The 17534-nt window shown below is 46.9% G+C and overlaps 1 protein-coding gene across 2 annotated transcripts in view; it reads right to left on the bottom strand.

Annotated features, from left to right (window-relative positions):
* Positions 1–1265: 1265 nt before the first annotated feature.
* LOC146204290 (protein singles bar-like) overlaps positions 1266–17534 on the bottom strand; it is a 34621-nt gene continuing 18352 nt past the window's right edge. For both annotated transcript variants that reach the window (XM_084589234.1, XM_084589235.1), the window contains exons 2-4: positions 6792–6983; positions 4910–5035; positions 1266–4328 (exon numbers count right to left, since the gene is read on the bottom strand). In XM_084589234.1, coding sequence (XP_084445360.1) covers positions 4254–4328; positions 4910–5035; positions 6792–6983 — 393 coding nt within the window. In that variant the 3' untranslated portion in view covers positions 1266–4253. The remainder of the gene's footprint in view (positions 4329–4909; positions 5036–6791; positions 6984–17534) is intronic.

A 17534-nucleotide genomic window follows, 5' to 3' on the forward strand; every position in this document is an offset into this window, starting at 1 on the left:
CAGCCTTTGTAGGTTTTTTGTCCTCAGCCAACATAAGAACACTTATTTCATCCGTTATTGATCATAGTGAGCACTCATTACCGCTTTGGCCCGCGTAGTTTGCATCTCCCTCTCTCACTTCCCTGCAGTCAGCGTGCCAGCGCTCCCCATCACCAGTGTGCAGTTTCGGGAGAGGACCGCGCGGTGGCGCCAACGTCGCTGTTAGGGACGAATCCAGAACCCACAACAGCTAAAGCAGTTATGTTGCCAAATCAGACTAGGAAAACGCAATATGGCTCATATAGCAATGACTAATTAACCTTAGTCCGAACACATAATTTATTCCTTGTAGTTAACTTTCTACTGCAGTGTGTTTTTGCTTGCAGCGGTAAGAAATACAAAGAGTGCAGTGTCTGATTCGTTTCAAGCTCAATAATCCTCAACGACCTATATCGGGGCTAGTTGCACATGCCGAGCTATTTGCGCTCCTATCGGGAGAGCAAATACAACGCTCATCGAGCAAGGTCGCGTAAAGAAAAAAAAAAAGAAAGAAAAGGAGAAAAAAAACGTTGGCCAGTCTAGCGGCTTGTATCTAGTGGCGTAAGCGATGGCTTATCTCTTTCGCCATAGAACGGCGTCGTTCAATACCGGCTAAAAGCTCAGCCGCATCTCGCCAGCAGAGGCGGGGTGCTATTTCTAGGAACCGAAACGAGTTCTCGCAGATATGCCTACACAAAGAGGCAGCCTTGTACACGCTGGATGCGTCGTTTTTCCGCGTAGCCCCGAAACAAGGAGGGCTTTTGTCTACCGCATTAACAAATCTCCGACAGCTTTGCCCTTCCTCTTTAGCCGCGTTGCCGAAATGAAGCGAGGCAGCGGCTATGCGGGCCTCCGCCGTTTCGCGCCAGCAGCTGCGGCACCCGAAGAGCAGCGACGCGCGCGGGCTCTATTTGGCGCGAAACTTTACCCGGTGGCTGACGGGGCGAGTTTTCCCGCCCCCTGGACATCGCGCTTCAACAGTGACTGACATATCGTCTGAGCTAGTGAAGGAACAAATACGAGGAGGCGAGAGGAAGGGAAAACCGGAGAGCAGCGGCTCCAATGGCGAGCTCTGACACGCGGAGCAACTGTCAGCCAAGGGCATGCGATGGCTGACCCTGTGCAGCTGTAGCTTCGGCTTTCCGACCTATTTCTGACAACAGAACGGAATAACCATACGGCCTGGAGCTGCGTGGTGAGCGTGCGTTTCTGAGGGTGTGCATCATAGCTAATAAACGGAATGCAAGTTGGCAGATAACACATCATAGTTTATTAGGCACATCGGCGATACATGAAAGGTTGACAAAAGCTTGTACAATGTTCGCACCCTACATACACTGCGGGCGCTAGTCGTGAATGTGTCGATTACTTGTTCGCTACATGCACACAACTAAAAATATACACGTAGCCAGCGCGCTTCTTGTTGTGGCGGAGGTGGCGGGAAGGGAGAGATAGGGAGACAGGAAGGGTGGCTCACGACACAGCGACTCGGAAAGATCATCGCACTTAATCATGCAGTGAAGCACTGCCGCCGAAAGCATACTGCGCTTCTGAAAGACAGCTTGGAGAGTGCCAGCATGACTGTCCAGTTTAGCAGATAATAGAACCTTTGTCTTTGGTCAGGAAAACAGGACAACTATGTCGCCCGAATAGTACTGCTTTCAAGATTATCATGTTAGCCTTTTCTTTTTCGAATACAATCTCGGTTCTCTTTTTTTCTCCTTCTAACGCTCAAGGTGGCTGCATATAATTGGTTAAACATTTATTTTAATGCTTGCAGTTCTTCATGGTGATCGAATATATCGTTAACATGAAATGCTTATGTTTTCATTATTTTTTAATTGTCAGTGTGCAAACATTTTTTGTGCGCACACAGTGGTTCCAATACAACAAACTGATCTTTCTACCGTATGGTACCATAACGACCCCTTCAAAAATCACAGTTGGCAAGCGAAGTGTGCTGAAAATGACCCCGGCGGCAGTGTTTATACGTTTCGTCCGTCTCGTGGTAACAAATTCACAAACCGAATTTTCGTAACAGCACGATCTATACAGTTGCTTGCGCGCAGCAAAATATTCGTAACAGGCCGGTTCCCTCAAATATTCGAGTAGTCATCCGTTCATCCTAAGCAAGCGTTTCTTACGAGAATAAATAATCAACACCGTGGCTATGACAAAATGAAGGCGCTTGAAAGCTAAAAAAAAAAAAAAAAAAAAAAAAAAAAAAAAAAAAAAAAGCTATACCTTAGTGGTGATAATTTAACGCAATTTCAACCCCGCAAAAACCTAACCTGAAAGGGTATTCTCCATTTACACCTCTCGCTGCTCCAGCCCTCGTGAGGCCCATAAATTGAGCCCGCTGATCCGGCGGGCCACAGAACATTGTGCAACATTAACGAGAGCTAACACAGTAACAGAATGAAGTTCAGTGGCTATATGCCATACACACGAGACAACCGGGCCATTGAAAACCACCACCGACGGGGCAGTGTTAGCTTAGAACGTGGACGGATTTTGAAAGCGTGGTCTGTGGCCGAGCACTCCATCGCTTATCAGAAGAGCAAACGAGGAAAGCAAAATTCTCATGGTCAAAATATAATGACCTAAGAAGGCTGTAAAGTCGCCTCCGAAGCGCGTTGTGTGCAACCTTTTCTTCCGCAGGGTCTCGTTTGGCAAAAAGGCACGGCATTTAGTACATTTTGCACAGTCACGTGAACAACGTCCACAAATGGACACCATATTTTTTATGAAATGAATGTTGACCACGAAGGCACGTACCATACATACAGACAAATAACGCTTCGCAAAAAAAAAAAAAAAAAAAAAAGGGAAACCTCCTGCAGGCAGTTGTAGCGCTTGACACACACAAAAAGCATGTGCTCCAGCCGGCCAGGATAGGCTACCTTACGCTCCGGTGCTGCCACCGGAGTCGTTTTTCCCTGTCTATAGATGCAAGTAGTTATCGTCGGGGATTTCCGGACAATTATTCCCAATGACAGCGACCTGCGCTCGTCATTTCCCGGCGAATGATCGCGCCATTGTTTCCGCGCGATTACAGATGCACTCCCGCTGCTGCAACGTCGAGCGAAAGGACACTCTGAAATGAGCGCCGCGTTCACCTCCGACGTGCGACATCCCGTAAGCGCCGACGAAGGACAGTGAGATCGAAATATTGCTGGCGAATAAAGAAAGGAACGCGCGGTACCCTGACGAAAATTGCCAAACAAGACCCTGCGATTTAGAGGGCAGCGTATTATACGTACGGCGAATAAATGGACTCGGAAGAATCTTGGGAAGGGAAAAAAAAAAAAAAAAAAAAAGGCCGAAATTCGCTGACACCAAACCAATCGCGACTCGTATTATAGGGTTTCTTCTAACCTATTCGTATGACTGACGGTCACAAATGATATGAATTCAAAGACAACAGAAGGAAACAAAAACGCCACCGCTCACACAACCTCTGCACGTGGCTTAAAATTTAGTCCCTCAGTGCTTCTCCGAACTCACGCGAATCCGCTACCGCTTCGCGCATCGTCATGTATAGGAACCGGTCCATCACCCCGATTACTTCAATTCTAGCGCTTCATTATATATGTCACGGCCCTCGTACCATTATCCTGAAATGCACGTAAAGAATGTCGCTGATACAATGACTGCATCTACAACAGCGTCTACCGATTGAGTGTTTACAAATACAGTGTTTGAGTGTTTACAAATACGAATTTGGCACGATGCAGCTCCTTGAAGTAAAAACAACAAAAAAGCCGATTCTCTCGGTTTGGACTGCGGTATAGCACCGTAAGATCGCTAGCCTTAGATCAAAAGTTTGCTCGGCTACCATAAAAATGACTTCTCGGTTATTTGTACCAAAGCTCGCATCTTAAATCTGGCAGTGATTACCAAAACACGGTATGACGTGCGCGCGGGCGACTCAGTGCGTCGGAGCAAGCCCGAAGAACCATTCCCATTAAGCGTGACAAAATAAAGGATACCAGATGTCCCGCGGGCACTACACAGTCTACACAGTGCCGACACAAACTTGTGCGCAAAAAAATGAGCTCTAAGCACAAACGGTACACGAAGCATTCAACGAAACAACTCCACCACGCTCGCGGGCACAGAGCAACAGTGATGCCGAGATGAGTATGAGTGAACAGAGAGCGGATAGTGCGTTTAACGTCAAAGCCAACAGAAGCTCATGGTAGTCGGGCCAGGCCCAGCCACGCCGAGCGCGCTCAGCCCTGCCGGAAGATCCGGAAGGACAGGATGGCGCCGATCAGGTACAGGGCTCCGTTCATGATGCCGAACACCTGCGAGGTGGAGGAGCAGAATCAGTGACAGAGGAACGAGCCTTGCTCTCCCGTGGGCCGAGGGAGTCCCGCCAGAGCCACATCTAAAGGGAGTTTCCAAGTACAGTACACTCTCCCTCTTGCTTGACCGCAATCCTACCTTTATCTTTTTTCTTCTCCGTTAAGTGGCTGGCTGGCACAGCAACGATGCCGTGATCGATCATTTCCTCAATCAGACACATAAATCTTAGATTTCACTTTAAAGAACGTGATGTAATTTCGGTTCTTCATATTCCCTCAGACTCCATAAGGATTCTTTTTTCGCCAAAATTTACTTCTCAAATTGCTTGAAGACGAGAAAATTCTCTGAAATGTAACATCGTTGGGGCAGATGCCACCATCAAAAATGCAAGGTGAACGTTTATGACTGTCAAAGCATCAAATACAAAACGCAGTTAATACAATCCAAATTACATAGCGTTTGTGGTTTGTGGGGTTTAACGTCCCAAAGCGACTCAGGCTATGAGAGACGCCGTAGTGGAGGGCTCCGGAAATTTCGACCACCTGTAATTAAATGTTGAGAGGCCTCGCGGCATACTTACCGCTGCCGCTATGCGAGCGTCGTAAGCCTCCCCTCGGAAGCGGCGGTCGTAGTCGAGCGTTTTGGTCAGCAGCGTGATGCCCGCCGCCAGGTACAGGGCACAAGCCACCAGGTGGAACAGAATCTCCTGCGAAGGCATAAGATGAATCAATCAATCAATCAATCTCAAGGAAGCTCTGACCGATTCGCTACATGAATTACCAAACACTGGCTGAAGACAAACGTGAAAGGTGCGCCCAGGTACCACGCCGCATTACTAAGTTCGTCGCCATATTGATGCCACATTTTCATGAACTCACGGACAACGAGTGTGAATGTGTTCAGTTCAAAACCTCGAAATATTGATAAGAGTGTGGTCATTTGTACTGTGCACAATGCCTCGGATACCGCAAAATATACACAGGCTCACGAATGGCCTCAAACGTGTAGCCTTATTGTTACTCCTCAAGGAGAAGTCCGCTGTAGAACGGTATAACTTCAGATTCTTGTCTATTACGCAACCGCGTATTAGGCTTGTTGTGCCGAAAAGCTGTTATGGTTTCGAGAAACGTGCTGGAAAAAGAGGCAAGCGATATTTAATATCAAAATTGAGACGCAATCGTTATTTGTGCCACGTTGAGGGTTGTGTCATACCATTTAGCTTCTCATTTAGCCCGCGTCTGCTATTAGTCAGGTTGGAGGTTAGTTTGCGACAGGGATTCCAACTGGCGACATATGTGCTCGTATACAACTGTATGCCGTTCATTTAAGCGTGGGTGTCACCAAGAAATATGAGACAGATACTGCGTCTTCGTTTTCCTAAAGATCAAACCATTTAAAGACGTTTAACAATTACCCAAACTTTGTACCAGTCTCTCAATGCCGAAACATCGCGCAGTGAAGTGGCAGTGTTTTTAATATACTCTTAAGGCTGCAATTGCATGCTATTAATTGTTAGAGATGTCCACCGGGAAGCGAGACAGACGATACGCTTTTCTTTTACTCAACACCAACCAATTCAAAACCAACGAATTTTCATTTCGGGGAAGGCACACTTTGCGAAACTTGGTGTCAATTTCTCAGTGCCAAACCGCCAAGCAGAACAATGCAAAACAATGCCAAACAATGCCAAACAATGCCAAACAATGCCAAACAATGCTAAACATTGCTAAACATTGCTAAACATTGATTTCGCGCGTGTTAATTGGCGTAAGCGGAGTTAAGTACCGGCTAATATTCGGAGGATAGTTGCTTTTGAATTAGATAAAGAGCACTCTTCGCGTGATACCTAGCACGGTAAAAGTTAAAAATAAATTTCTATTTCTTACGCAATTCTGCAATCATTAGCAAACTGAAAAAGAAATAAAGTGTAAGAACCGACAAACCTCTCGGGAGAGCTTTCGAAGGCCCTTCTAGTTTTAGTTAACGCAATAAAAGCTGCGGAACATTACCACTCCAACTAAAAATAATAAAACGCAAGCCTTTCTGTTAATATATTTCGTGGGAATTCCTGTAACTAACTACATTTTCTAGAAGCTCAGGTTTCTAGTCCCCAAACCTTTAGGCCGTCGCGGAGCTGCGGGACACTAGCTCGTGAACCTGCGCATTCGGCGGATGGGGATAGGCGCACGTGTCTGCGAGGCGCTTTTCATGGCTGCAAATGTTTCAGTGCGCGTAAGGGGTTGTGCGGGTGCAAGAAGGGAAGGTCTGATATGCAGAGGGAAAACGTGCTGCGTCACTGGGTACGTTTTCGCATTTCACCGCATGCATGTTGGGCACTGGCTGGTCGTATGCGCAAGGTCTAGACAAGAATAGTATAGCGCATCTTCTCGGTGCTTCCCTCTTTTTCCGTGTCGCACACTGCTTCCGATTACTGGACCCAACAGAGGATGCGGGAAACTCACGAATGAAGTGCGCGAGAGCAGTGAGGACGAGGTGAAGGACCAGCATGAGGAGACGAGCAGCAGGAACGTGCACAGCAGGCACCCGAAGGCGGTCAAGATGAAGTACAGCTCGTGGCCCGGCATGCCGAACACGTCCGCATTGCTGTGCTTGGTGTAGTGCAGCATCAGGCCCAGGCAGATGGTCCCGAACACCTGCGCACGTGATGTAGCATTTACATTTACTGCATAGTTGCGCGATCTCCGCTGATATCGTGGTATTTGCTGTCCCCGAGAACGCGTGATTTTTGTCTACATCTATTTTGTCTTCCCTGTTACGCACATTAGAACGCAATACACATACGTTTCTTCAGACCCAAGCGCGAGTTGTGACAAAAAATTGAACATTGCAGCTAACTACTCTGCTCAAAATACAGCTGTAACGTTATTCGTGTTTCCTTATTACGGTCTGATACAACTTAGATCTCCAGTAACCGACACACACACAATTCCTCCAAGACAGACAGTAATACCTTGTTAGGGAATATCTTGGTATTGCCCAAAATGAGAAAGCTAATTCCTTCAGAGCAAATTAAAGGCGATAGAATTCCGATGCTTCTGGCTTGATCGGCATTGTCAAATATTAAAAACTAATTCAGTTCACTGTTCAGCGAAGTAATACGCACACCACGTACCACGGCCCATAGTTAGCAACAGCCGTTTTTTTTTTTTTTTTTTTTTTTAAGTTCTACCCTACTATAGATTGAAACACTTTTATATCCAGCCAATATGCACTGGTATACCGTCTTTACTTAATTTTTTTATTGCTTTCAATTTTCCTCGACCGTCTTCAGCCAGTAACCGAAACGTTTATAAGAGGACACGGCTGCTTTACGGAATTTAAATATTTGGCAGAAACGTTTAATGGTGGATGCAAGAGTTATTGTGACATTGGTGGCAGTGACTTCATTGACGCAACTGCCAGATCTTCATCTAGGAATATGGACTATCTTTGTTCTATCCTCAACGACGGATGCTGCCAAAGCCCTTATGTTTTCACACGACATCACGCTTTCTCTCATGACCCACAGAGAAGTTAGCGAGCATTCATTTACGCATTACTGACCCTTTCGTACGACTTCAGCTGTCACGCAGGCTTCACGAAAACGTTAGTGCTCCAGCTAAAGCCAAATAAATGCGCACTCGCTTCGGGTTGAGATTGCCGACTCCCCATCGTACAAATGCCACCAATAGAAGGCACCGCCACGTACATCCTCTGCATGCTTCGGCGTATACATCAAAAGCATGGGCGGTATTGCACTGACGGACGCTTGGTCGCTTACGGAAGCCAAGATCCGTGGACCGTGAGAAGTGGATTAGATGATGATGAGGAAAGGTTCGCCCATTGTATTACCGGTCGGGCAAGACGGCACTGGGATTGAACCCGCACTTTGGAAGCGCAATTTATCTGGAGAGCCAGACATCGTCGGTATTTGGAACGCATGCACTTTTTTTTTTTTTTTTTTTTTTTTTTTGAGTGCCTGCCCCCTGACACGCGAAGTGCATCCGTTTTATAGCCTCCATTCTATCATTACTTTCCTTCATGGTCACTCCTCATGTGCGGGGGAACCAACTGGGCGTATGACTGGTTAACCTACCAGTGTTTCCTCTCTCCCTCTCTCTTCCTCCTCCTCTTGGGGTGCTCCACGGATATTCGCAGAATGACAGCGCATCCCGACTTGTTTACCGAATTCGATAAATTTCACGAACACATGCAGTGAAGCGATAACCCGCTTAGAAGTACTTTAACGTCACTCTGTAGATACGACTTATGTCGCCCAAAATTTAATTTCGCTTCGAAGAAGCCTCGGGATGCCTAGGTGTGCGAAAACGTCCTCCAGGGATAGACAGCGCATATGTAGTCGATAACTGCCTGGGGGGCGAGTTGGTGCATGATGGAATTGAACGGCGGCGCAACACGGAAACGGACACAGACAAGAAGGGGACACCACATGCGCACACTACCAACTATTTATTAAACGGAAAGGTGGCATATTTATACGTCCATCTCAAGCATCACACTCATCGCCACAGTCCGCTCCAAACCCAACACGTGAACTCCGAGCAGCACCAACAGGAAATCAGACAAGATATTTCTAACCTCAGTAGATAAACTATCAAAAAAAAAAAAATAATAATAAATAAAGGAAGGCAGGCCATATCTCATAGCAAATGCAGTCTGGACCGAAAACAGCAGAGTAAGACATTAGAAGCGACCAGCCCGAACCCTAACAAATAAAAAGTAAAACGATAAAACAATCGTAGCAAAAGCAGAGTCAAAACAGTTAAGCAAAAGCAGTCAGAACCCTAAGCCAACAACAAAAGATGATCGTAGCACAAGCAGAGTCAAAAAAAAAAAAAAAAAATGAAGCAACAGCAGTAAAAGAAACTAGGCCAACAACAACAAAAGACGATCATAGCAAAGGCCGAGTCAAACAAAGGAAGCAAAAGCAGTCAAAAACCTAAACCAACACCAACATTTGTAGCTCAAGGAGAGTTAAAGAAATGAAGCAAAAGCAGTCAAACACAATCGTATACCAAAGGCATAGTCAAAAAAGGGGGGGCAAAAACAGTCAGGAACCTAAAAGCAACTAAAAACGATCGTAGCAAAAGCAGAGTCAAAACAAAAAAAGAAAACAACAGCGGTCAAACCTAAAACAACAGCAACAAAAAGCACTGGTAGCAAATGCAGAATCAAACGGGCGACGAAATTAACAACCCGCCTAACTAAACATCACAAGGCCGTTGAAAATTCCGGGCTTAAAGTCGCACAATGCAAACCGTCACAAAAAATTATCAAGGAATGAAACTTCATTTCTACGAAGGGATACAGACGAGTCGCTAACGCAAATGCTACCCTTCTTTTTGATCATGAAGGCTTCAAGAATTTCCCGTGCCACCTGATCGCGACTCCTGCCCAGAATCCTTATACCGTTAAGCATTGGCTCCGTAAAAGGAACTGCTTCCGTACGAATCAGCACACTCTAAGACTGTGAAAAGGGCGATCGCTTCGCTTTGCCTAGAGTCCGCACTACTTAAGTCTTGTGCTCACATGGCTGAGGCTAGTTTCAATAATCAGATCGAAAGACTTCGAATGGCTGGTTTCCCGTGTTCTGTTGTTTGCAGCGTAGCGGAGACCCTCCTACAAAAAATAAAAGGGAAGAAGAAGAAATCCCATGCTAAGCCGGGATCAAGGCGACCACAAGTGGTCCCCTATATTCACCGAGTGGCACATAACTTGAAGAAAGTCGCCGGCCGGTACGACGTACCTGTCGTTTTCTCCGCGCCCAAAAAGCTGAGCGGTTTGTGCTCGAAAATCGGGCAGAAGAAGAAACCCCTGTGCGAAAAGAGGCACGGCAAGCATTACTGTTCCTGTGCCGTCGGAGTGGTCTACGAAATCCCACTGACGTGTGGAGGGGTCTATATAGGCCAGACGGGTCGCTGTATTAACGACAGAGCACGGGAGCATGAGAAATCGTTAGAAAACGGAGGCGGGTTACATTTGCCTACCCATTGCAAAGATTGCAACTGTGAGCCAATGCTTAACGGTATAAGGATTCTGGGCAGGAGTCGCGATCAGGTGGCACGGGAAATTCTTGAAGCCTTCATGATCAAAAAGAAGGGTAGCATTTGCGTTAGCGACTCGTCTGTATCCCTTCGTAGAAATGAAGTTTCATTCCTTGATAATTTTTTGTGACGGTTTGCATTGTGCGACTTTAAGCCCGGAATTTTCAACGGCCTTGTGATGTTTAGTTAGGCGGGTTGTTAATTTCGTCGCCCGTTTGATTCTGCATTTGCTACCAGTGCTTTTTGTTGCTGTTGTTTTAGGTTTGACCGCTGTTGTTTTCTTTTTTTGTTTTGACTCTGCTTTTGCTACGATCGTTTTTAGTTGCTTTTAGGTTCCTGACTGTTTTTGCCCCCCCTTTTTTGACTATGCCTTTGGTATACGATTGTGTTTGACTGCTTTTGCTTCATTTCTTTAACTCTCCTTGAGCTACAAATGTTGGTGTTGGTTTAGGTTTTTGACTGCTTTTGCTTCCTTTGTTTGACTCGGCCTTTGCTATGATCGTCTTTTGTTGTTGTTGGCCTAGTTTCTTTTACTGCTGTTGCTTCATTTTTTTTTTTTTTTTTGACTCTGCTTGTGCTACGATCATCTTTTGTTGTTGGCTTAGGGTTCTGACTGCTTTTGCTTAACTGTTTTGACTCTGCTTTTGCTACGATTGTTTTATCGTTTTACTTTTTATTTGTTAGGGTTCGGGCTGGTCGCTTCTAATGTCTTACTCTGCTGTTTTCGGTCCAGACTGCATTTGCTATGAGATATGGCCTGCCTTCCTTTATTTATTATTTTTTTTTTTGATAGTTTATCTACTGAGGTTAGAAATATCTTGTCTGATTTCCTGTTGGTGCTGCTCGGAGTTCACGTGTTGGGTTTGGAGCGGACTGTGGCGATGAGTGTGATGCTTGAGATGGACGTATAAATATGCCACCTTTCCGTTTAATAAATAGTTGGTAGTGTGCGCATGTGGTGTCCCCTTCTTGTCTGTGTCCGTTTCCGTGTTGCGCCGCCGTTCAATTCCATGTAGTCGATAATATCAAGCATACACCCACCATGAGCAACAATCACTGTACTCGTATTTCATTCGCCTCCGAGATTGTCCTGATACGTGCACTGTGTGCAGTGTCCGATAAGAAAAGAAAAAAAAAAAGAAAAGACTGCATGGTACAGTCCTTGCTCACATTTCAAGCTCCTCTCAAAACTGACGCCCTCGAATGTCGGCAAAAAAAAAAAAAAAAAAAAAAAAGAGTGCCGTTCGTGTACTACATATCAGATTTTGTTTTACAACTCAAAGGCGAAAACGAAAAAGTATAACATCACGCAGTATACATGTATTTACATATCACTAGGGCATGTGAAGTCCAGTACTGAAGAGCCCATAATGATCAACCCTTTAATTTGTTCAGTAAGCCGACAGTGGCATACCACATACCATTCTCAAGCTAGTACACTCGAATGAACAGCACACACAAAAAAAAAAAAACTTCGAACGATGCTTTCCGATTCAGCACATTGGTCAAGACACGCAGGTTTGGCAGGAGCTGCGACAGAAGACAGCTCTGAGCAAGGAATCCATTCGCGACATTGACGACCCACTCCCAATCAGCCTCATTTCGCACGCAGCACTCGTTCAAAACGCAGAGTGGCCCTGTAATTCATTGAATAGGCCAGAAAGCAGGAGGGTTGCTTCAAACTGATAGCGCAAATAGAATGCAAGAATCCACAGCTGCGTCATACACACTATGCCATTGTCAGTGCTCGCGAACGTGTCGGGACCCCCTTGATTATTCACGCAGAGGAATTGTAGGCTCACGCAGTTGCAACAAAGCAACACTTAATCTAAATATCTGCATTATATTATTATTTATTTTTGAAGCCCTAGACTTAAGGCACTCATATCACTTCTTGCTTTATTTCAATAAAATTTACACACACACACACACACACACACACACACACACACACACACACACACACACACACACACACACACACACACACACACACACACACACACACACACACACACGCGCGCGCGCGCGCGCGCGCACGCACGCACGCACGCTCACTCACTCACTCAAGCTCACTCACACTTCTAAAGCACGTTGTCGTGGCACTAGGTGTATTCAAATCTGAGGTTCGCTACTGTTCGCCCTCGCACCCCTCTACTTTACTTTTCTTGCCCTAAGATACAATTATTTCCCCTTAAGTATGCGCACTTTCCCAACATTTTTTTTTTTTTTTCGCGCTGCCGCATAGTCCTTGGTTCACGAGTCACTACACTGCGATTACCCAGAGGACATACATGCTGCCCCTGTGTCATCGAAACAAGAAAGAGGAAGCATCCTTCAAGAAAGCAGGCTGTCGCCGGCAGTCTTACAACTCCTCTAGCCGCTTATCCAGGAGAGAAAACTTCGAGTGGAAAGCTCACTCAAGTTCCTTGTAACAAGGCCCTTCCCAGGATACACAGCTTTGCACTGACGCAAGGGCAGATAGCGTCCGCGTCCACAGGGCTCGAGGGCCAGAGGTCTGACAGTTGCATGCGTTGTGCTGCGAGCAGCGAAGCATTTCTTTTTCAGAGCCTGTGGTACAATTATTTAAAGAGCAAAACTACAGCCAACGCTATAGAACTTATGCACACTACAAGCGTGCTTGCCTGAGGTTATATCAGAGCAGCCCGGTGCATTCTGCTCATAAACCCCAACCTGTTGGCGAACGTTGGCACGCAACCGCATCAATGGAGAAGACTACCCAAGAAGAACAGTAATGCTCGTGCACGACACCGGTCTATGTGTATGTTGTACATGCAGTGGCGAGCGCGGTTAGAGGGCGACCGAGTTACAGCTCTTCTTTCAAGTGACAAAATGGCAGAGATGAAAATATACACCTCACTGTCAGCTTTTACTCTTAGCGTGAAGGTTAACAGGCACTTAACTACCAATAATCAGGCAGGTGGTAGCACAGGAAATTTGAAGGACGAAGAACTAAGACACACCACGGGCGATGACCTTCGACTCATTTCGAAGAAAACCACAGCGATAGACATGTTCGCCATGGTAATTCGAGGTTTTGCGATGCACTCTTACGTCATGGACTGTCGACTTGCCCAAGTATCCACCACTGATATTCAAGCGTTTTCTGTTATTCCTAAACCCGATAACTATACACAAGGCGCGAGTGCGACCAAGCGTACGTTTGGCAACCAGGCGGCTGGCGCTTTTTACACACGCGTGACGTCGCCGACGATGCTTGCGCAACGAGCCAGGCCCGCGGCCCGGAGACGCCTCAGCAACATTCAAGGCTGCCAGCGGCACGCCGTCGCGCGCATCACCAGCCCGCCCACGACATCGGCAGCACGTGCTAACAATAGACATGACGAACCGCGTTGCCACCGCGCTTTCGATTAAAAGTTGCCGTAGCAACAGCCTGGTCGCCGCGCCCCCCAAAAGCCCGCGAGCAGGTAGTGCGGCACGCGCCGAGCGACGGCCCGGGCGGCCACGCATGAAGAGCCGACGACGCCGATTAAACGGGCCCGGGAAGTGACAGCCGGGGAGGCGCCGCGACGTTGCATAAGCGAAAGCAGGGCCAGCCCGAGCGAGCGCATTGCGCGATGTTGCAAACGGCAGTAGTACGTGTTCCCGGTCCGCATTCGGAAACGGCATCATCTCTGCATTGCGAGGCGCGCCCATTCGAGCGAGGAAGTGAAATCAACCCCCGGTGGTTGTCGCTGAAAGATTACGGCACCGGAAACGCGCTGTGCTCCCTACATGGCGACGGGTATTGAGACTGACTGCTGGGTATGAGCAACTCTATACCTACCCCTCATTGCTAGCTCACCGCTATTTATACGCAAGACCCCGCCCCGACAACGGAGTGCCTTCTTGCTGTTAACATTTGTCATTCGATCTTGTAGTCAAGTCTCATACTACACCATGTTGAACGGTGCTTTCAACAAATGACATGAATAGCTTCACAAACGGGAGCAGCTCTCGCGCACAGTGCGAACTGAAGCATCCTCAGTGCGGAGAGATCACCGAGAGCGCACGCCGTCAGTAAAGTGCACAATTCTGTTAGCGCAGTCTCATAACGGGACTATAAAATATCGGTGCCGAAATATCGCGTTTGATTCATTGATTTAATCTCACGGCATGTGGACGAAACACCCACTGCGCCTGCAGATGACGGCGGTTCGTAAAATCATAAGGATTACGACACCCGTTCAGATACCACAGATGGCACCTTTTTAATAGCCTTTATAGCAGGTTACTTTTGGAAACTCCAAATTGATTCCACACAGCCATGTGCCATGGAAGCCAGCCACGAAAGGGGAAGATAGATGTTGACTCTTTTACTCATCTCAATTGAGCATCGTAAGTCAGAGTAGCAAAGCTTCCGATGGATTGAATAATTTATATCGGAGTAATTATGAACAAAATTGTCCCTCAACCAGAACAAATTCGAGGTAAAGCGCCACTACGCAAATTGCAACCAAGTCACCGGTTCCCCCATCTCGAGCTTAAAGCGCGCACTGGCTGCCAACACCCTTCACCCAGTCAGCAGCCTCTGTTGGTCCGTCACGCACAGAACATGCGTAGAAGCTGGCGCTGGGTTCTTGGAATAAAAGGTCCACCCCTCGAAAATCCATTTAATCCACTTTTTCGATGTTTCCGTCGACAGGGAGGAAGTCGCCAAAAACCTCAGAAACAGCTTTAAACTGATGGTATGAACCAATAAATAAGCACAGCCACGGCTTTTTCTTTCTTTTTTCTTTTTTTGCGGATCATTACTGATGTGAAAAGAGGAAGGAAGGAAAGCATGGAAAGAAAAACTGAGAAAGAATAAAAAAAAAGCGAACGACGGCAGCGAAAAAGATGGAAAGAATTAGGACAAAGATATCTCTGGAAAAAAAGGGGGAAAAAAAAAAACGCGAAAGAATAGTTTCCCAAAAAAGGGGCCGAACAGCCAGTAACAGAGACATCCACATTAATCAGTGTACAGCAACTTGCACACATGCTTCTGCTCAGTAGCTTTTTATATCAAATTGCGATTTATAAAATTTTATCTTTCCTCACACTCTGTTGAATCGAATCAGAAGCGCTGGTTGTGGTTTTGTCCTTGCTTTTTTATTATTTTTTTTACCTTCTTTACCTATTCTGTTTCACGAAGTTCAAGTACACAAATCTCGTTTCTTTTAATCCTCTTATTAAATCTAAAGGAATGCGTCTAGAAAGAGACACCTCGGTGAAAAAGCATATTTAGAGAGAGAAACATGACAACTCCACCATATATACCATACGTGGCCGCGAACTACTGTAATCTTGATTTATTGCTTTCAACAGCCACGATCAGGAGGCCATATCAAAGTGCTTGCAACGAGCAGAACAATCTTGTGATTTTTGTTCATGCTCAGTGCCGCCGATCGCGCGGATTTATCCCTTCCTTCGCAGCACAGGATGCGTCGAGATTTGCCTCGAATGATCGCAGCCAAACGCAACTGATTCTAAATTATTTCTGACTGTTTTTGTTTCCCTCGGCCGGTTTATCTACATGTTTCGTCATCGACTTTTAATGGAGCGCTGCCGAATGCAGAAGGCATTCATATACCGACGACCGACGAGCACGTTTGCTGCCATCGCCGCCGCCGCCGCTGCCTTGTTTCGTAATTCTAATTCTTAATTCTTTGCGGGCGCAAGTCAGCCCAAATTTATGCAGCGCACACATAATCAAGAAAACATATGCAGATAGGACAGAGCGCTGAAAAAACATCGCTATCTCCATCTTTTTTTAGTGACTGTGTGCGCGCTAGCGCTGCTGATACAAATGAATCGCGACCAACTAGCCCGGCAGATCGGGTAACGCCTGTTCGTTCATTTGCTGCCTGCGGCATTTTCACTGCCCTTAACTATATATCTGAAGAGGTACCCGATAACTGCAACGCGATGTGAAAGTACACATATGATAAAAGTGTGAAAGTACGCACTTTTGGCCCGCAGCGGCCGTTTCGAGAAAGCTATTTTCTCTACCGCTTTTTTCAGGCCGCACGGGAAGAATCAGACGGAAACATTTCAACGGACAGGCGGACAAAGCATCTATTGATCCTTAATTGCATATGCTTACTTTGCGAACGTTCTCACAAGTAATTGCTTAGAAAATTGCTTAGCCACAGTTGCTTATGCGCCATAAAACTCCATATAACTAACTAACTAATTGCTTAGAAAAGGCAGCGATCAGTGAGTAACAAACTTGCTCGTAATCCGTAAACTGGGTTGCGGGTCGATCTTTCTATACGAGCCGAAAGGAGCCGGTGTTCCCGTCGAGCACGGTTGGCGGAAGTGGCAGGAACGACAGGCTAAAATGCGCGCTTTTTCCGGACTGCCCTCATCGGACGACGGTGGCTCATTCGCTCGCGAGAGGGTTTCTTCGGAGTTTCCTCCGAAACTTGCCCGCACTAATGCGCCCACGCATGGCCGGACAAACGAGACCGGTCCGCGAACGAAGGATCGATCCTTGACCCGGTCAGAGGACCCACCACACTTTACGAGGATGAGGCGAAAAAAGGCAAAGGAAGCGTCACGCCGTCGGCATGCCACGCGCAGAACACGGAACCAGACCGACATGCCCGTGAATGGCGCTTTTGCGACACCGTGACAGAGCAACTTCGCGTACGAGCACAGACTCGCGGACAATGCGCATATCCGCGCGGTAAGTGCTCTCTGCTCGGTCGCCTCTCGGGAAGAAGGCGCTGGAACACCCGAGAAGGGGGTCGAGAGGGTGGGCCGCGAGGCTGACGATTCCGAAACTTGGACGGGCGCTCGCCGCAGTCGAAGCAATGCATTGTTCTGTCGCACAGGCCTGGAGCCCGTGGCCTCATCGGGTGTATAAATATACACTGAAAGGCAAATGCCCTGAGCTTTCTTTTTCGGCGCTGAGGAGACGCTTCTCCAGCCCTGCTGGACACAAAGATAGGGCACCCGATTCGCCGTGCTCTTCACGATTACTCTGGCCGCAGCTCGGCTCAGAAGCCACGAAAGACGAGGCTATAAAGAGTCAAGAATACACCAGGCCGTTTCAGCGGCCAATCATAAAATTATGCTATCTCTGCATGTGTTCGAGTTGCTGCCATAAGAAATTACGCCAAAGGGAGAATATCC

This window comes from Amblyomma maculatum, chromosome 1, assembly GCF_055883805.1.
Source record: "Amblyomma maculatum isolate TAMU_Amacu chromosome 1, ASM5588380v1, whole genome shotgun sequence".
NCBI lineage: Eukaryota > Metazoa > Arthropoda > Arachnida > Ixodida > Ixodidae > Amblyomma > Amblyomma maculatum.